Genomic DNA, 4,511 nt, shown 5'->3' on the forward strand with positions numbered 1-4,511 from the left:
TGATGCAACTGCAACATGACTCAAGCAAACCGGTGGCTTCCAGGCTGCAAGCAGGCAGTGCTGGTGAGTGGTGGGACACCATTCAGTTTCAGAAAGTACCTCATGGAAGAGCAGCATTCTCCATTGCACAGTGAGCCTTGATCCAGGCATTGGGTGCTGCAGCTCTAAAACTTCATGGTCTGGTCAGTGGGGAGGACTGCAGTGATGAGGAGGGAGACAGACTTACCCTAAATTTGGTCTGTTCTGTCTGCTCTGACCCCTTTTGTGGGGTTGCTCTCAAAGTCTAAGTTGATGTGTATGGTTTTTAAACTTTGGAATATCTGACAAGCTTTTGAATGAGGCCTTGGTTTCTGGAAAGAGGCAACTTCAAATGAAACTCCTCTGAAGGAAACGTTCCTTTAGGCAGCTGGGAGCTGTGGTTTCCTTCAGTCCACGGACTAACTTTGATATAAAGTTATGCTGGAGGAGTATGGAAAGAGATTGTTCCAAGGGGCTTCACTGCTGCTTTAGTGCCTTGTGAAGCACCCAGGTGGATCCTGGGTGCACGTGTAGCTTTGTAGCACTAAAGTGAGAAGTGATGCCTCTTCTAGTGAAGGGTTTCTTGATTGCTCAAGTCTATTGAAATGGATTGCCTCACTTCATTAGGTAATAAAGCTAATACCAGGTGACTCATGCTCCAGTTAATGCTTTCTGTGAGGTCTTGCTTGCTGTACTCCAAGTGGTCTGAAATAGGTGACTGAAATCTCAATGTTGATCTTCTGTCCTGGTCTGGAGTTCCCATATCACACTCTAAGCAGCACAAGGACTTCAAGTGGTAACGCTTGAGGAAGGCAGCACTTCCATGGTTGTCACGGAGGTGTGAAATGTCCCAAGCTCTTGCGCATCTGACTTCTAGCTAGCAATATGCCTCCTTAGCTTGTTTCACTTCTGTGTGGTTGTTACGTGATAGCACTCCATGTTCTTTTAAATACGCCATTGAAGTCACTGTTGGGGAAGCAAAAATGTGTTTTTGTGTAGACTTCAGCTATTTTGCTTTCAGCCACTCGCAGAAATGCTGTTGTGAAGCTGTTTCAAGGACTTAAATCTCAAAGACTTGCACTTCTAAACCAACAATGATCACAACAAGTAGTTGAAACACTGAAGTATTTTGAGAAGGAAATTGACTGCAGAAACTGGAGTGCTGATCTGCCCTTATATCTTACATGATGCACTTTCTTGGTTGAGGCTACAAATGTTGCATAGGATGATTGGGGTAGGGGTGGCTTTATGTAATGCTGAACTGACTGCAGACTGTGTGGGTGAGCTGTTGTAGCTGAAGTGGTGCCCAGTGCCATGCCAGAGGGGAAGAGAAGGGAACGCAAGCTTTACTGCTACAGTTTGAGTTCTGCCTTAAATTGTTTCGTGATTAAAAGAATTTCTAGGGAAGATGCAGGAAACAGAACTCCAGTCTTAAGATCAATTACTTGCTCAAGTTGTTAGGGATTTGTGCTGAGTCTGATATGCACACCCTGCTGGAAGTTAGCAGTCTTCTTGTTGTAGCTTGTTAACTTTATATTTATAAAACAGACAAACACCCCTCCTCACCTAGCATGATTTTTGTGGTGGTAGATGATGTGAGGTTAAATCCTTGTCAGAAATGCTCTCATCCTACCCTTCTGGGATATGATCTGTAATGATAACTGGCACTTTGCCATCTCATTCTCAGGGGAAACCTTCAGTGGGAGCTGGCTGGCAAGGCTGCCTCTGGCGTGCTGCTGGGCTGAGCAAGCAGAGAGCAGGCTTATGGGAGAGCAGTGCAGCCTCAGAGGCAACCTGACAGAGTTGAGGATAAAAGCAGCACTTGTGAACACGGTTGTACTGACATACAATTGTCGGTAGACCCTGCTACAACAGGCACAAACAGGAGCTGATCAGGGAAGCACCGTGGAAGGCTGAGGTGTGGTGCAAGGACTGATGTGATGCTGACTATGGCTGGGCTGGCTGGCACCCAGCAAAGCACTCAGGTGTCTGTTGCTTTCCTGTAATAATGAACTGTTAGGTGAAGTCCAGTATAGTGCAGCCCTGAGCCAGAGATAGTGTTAGGTCATGTGTAACAGATGGAACAGACTTGGTTGTTGTGTAGAGAGAGCAATTCATAAATGCTGTGGTCTGTGCAGCAGCTGGTGCTAACTGTATTGGACACAGGTGGGATGAATCAAAGGTGGTTCATGCATGTAGGTGTCTGCCCTGCACTCCTAAATTACTTCCAGGCTGGAAGCGGTTTTGCTCCTTATCAGGTGGGCTGACCTTGGGCAGGGTTTCTGTTTCCCTATGGTAAAACCTTACCTGCATCTCTCACATACCAGCTTGTTACAAGAACTGTCCCTTGGGACGGCAAGGATCTCATAAGGCTGGTTTGTTGCCTCTGGCTAGCTAAGAACTCCCTTCACTTTAGTACTTCAGGTCTAGTATTTGGTGTGACTTATTGCCTGATCTGCAACACACGGCCTGTTGGCTCAAGGCTGTAACTGGGCAGTTCCACACTGAGCTTTGCTATAGTTAGTTGTGAGGCACCAACTAAAGGCATACTGCAGCACCTGGGCATGCCAAGAAGAAATACTAGGGAGCACTTGTGTATAGCTCATCTCAGTCACTGGTCCTGTCTTCTACTGAACATTAATTCTAATCTTCAGCTACCTTCATGTAAGTTTTGTGGAACGTCAGTGCCTGACCTTAGGAATTGGGTGGCACTAAATCTCTAATGTATCACGTGCTTGGGTTCTTCAGTAGCCTGGAATATGGTGAAGGGAACATCTCTGAAACCTGGAGGCTTACATGCTAATCATGCAGGTTCTTTCTGCATAATGGCCTCTGAAATCTGGTCTGTTTAGTCTCCATCTTATCTCTCACATATGGACAAGACTTAGCTTTGTGACCTTCGCTCAGCAGCTTCCATTAGTGCTGTCTGGTCTGTATGGCTCAGAGCTGAGGGCTGCTTCATAATCACTTCTAGGGCACGAGGCTGATCTGAGAGGCCTCAGAGATACGGTGTCTGCTTCTTGGGGTATTCGTGGGTGCTGAAAACAGATGCTATTGCTAGGTCTGCCAGCAGCTGCTCTGCTGTCCTTGAGTGCTTGAGCAGTGCTTACTGTGTGTGACAACAGCTAAGCATTTTCAGACTGAGAATAGAAAATATTTGTTCTTCTCAAATTGTTTTAAAGCAAACGTCAATTTTAGAAAGAGAAAACATTATACTGTGAAAATAAGTAATAGGGCTGAGTAATGTGCTTCGGGGAAAGCAGGCAGGGGAGAAGACTGACTCAAACTGAGCTGCATACTAAGAACAGCACATTCTTCTTGTCCTGTGACAGCTTCTTGCGTGCAGGTAGAGCTGAGTGCCTTGGCTTTTTTTGTTTTAACTGTCTCTTGACCTGCCTTAAAAGACAAGGGGACTTTCTTCAGTTACGCTGGCTGAACTGCAGCACCTGCACTCATATGAATTGGGCATTTCAAGTCGAGATCAAAATTCACTGAAATACTCAGAATGTGAAGATGGATGTGCCTCACAAAGCTGCGTTTTGTGCCCACCTCCTCAGAACCCACAGCCTCCAATCCTCCTCCAGGGCAAGGACCTGCTGTGTTTTGGAGATGGAGCAGTAAAAGCACCTGCTGCCCTTCCATCCCGCTTCTGACAGCTCAGAAAGTCACAAGCAGTGCTGGATTGTCTCTCCTACAAAGCAGGGTCTAAAAAGCTGAAACACGAGTTGCTACACTGGAGTCACATGGCTACAAGTCTGAACAAGTTGTTCTACCTGGGTGCACAGCCCAGGGTATGGAGTGCTTGGAAAGTAGCATGGGGTGCAGCAGCTCTTCTGAAGACTTTGTGAAAGCCTGTGATGGATCACGGCAGCTGTTTCAACACGGCTGTAAGCATGTGGGAAAGGAGGAGTTGCTCTAATGTGAAGGGATCTGTATTTTAAAGTGGCTGTGGGAGAGCATGAACTGTTGATTAAACAGCTGCCTACTGGAGGATCTGAGAGCATCTGAGTAGGAATTGCTAACAGCTTGTGGAGCTGTGGAGCAGCAGATAAATGGAGGTTCAGGGAGTGTTTGGAGATGCTGGTTAGGAGGTGTGGGTGTAGGGTGTGACTGCAGGAGCAGGAATGTGGTGGTTCTTGAGCAACCATAGCAAGCTGACCCTTCAAAGGCAAGGCCAGCAGTGCAGGCTTTGGGCTGAACTGCTTCAAACAGGGAAGTGGTGCTTACCCACCTGCTGCTGAACTACACGTCATCAGGATGGCTGCAATGGATGAGCTGGGCAGGGGCTCTGAAGGCGGTGATGGGAAGCTAATGAGCAGGCATCCAGGTTGTGTGCAGCTTCATTAAACTTCACAGGAAAGCTGGGTTCTGAAGCAGTGCTGTGTGAGATTGCTGTGCTCTTCTGTATAGCTTAAGCAGTTGGAACTTCTTTCTAATGGGAATGCAAAGCAACTGTCTGAGATTTAATCTGTTGGGGTTTTTTGACTGTTTTT

The 4,511-nt window shown here is 46.8% G+C and overlaps 1 protein-coding gene across 2 annotated transcripts in view; it reads left to right on the plus strand.

Annotated features, from left to right (window-relative positions):
• ARL8B (ADP ribosylation factor like GTPase 8B) overlaps positions 1-4,511 on the plus strand; it is a 10,658-nt gene continuing 6,147 nt past the window's right edge. Inside the window, exon 1 of one of the 2 annotated variants that reach the window (XM_010718762.3) lies at positions 1-63. In XM_010718762.3, the coding sequence (XP_010717064.2) occupies positions 16-63 (48 nt within the window). In that variant the 5' untranslated portion in view covers positions 1-15. Of the gene's footprint in view, positions 64-3,860; positions 3,906-4,511 lie in introns of those variants that run through there. The other variant, XM_019620246.2, reaches the window with a different exon arrangement.

The sequence above is a fragment of the Meleagris gallopavo genome, chromosome 14 (assembly GCF_000146605.3).
Source record: "Meleagris gallopavo isolate NT-WF06-2002-E0010 breed Aviagen turkey brand Nicholas breeding stock chromosome 14, Turkey_5.1, whole genome shotgun sequence".
Lineage (NCBI taxonomy): Eukaryota > Metazoa > Chordata > Aves > Galliformes > Phasianidae > Meleagris > Meleagris gallopavo.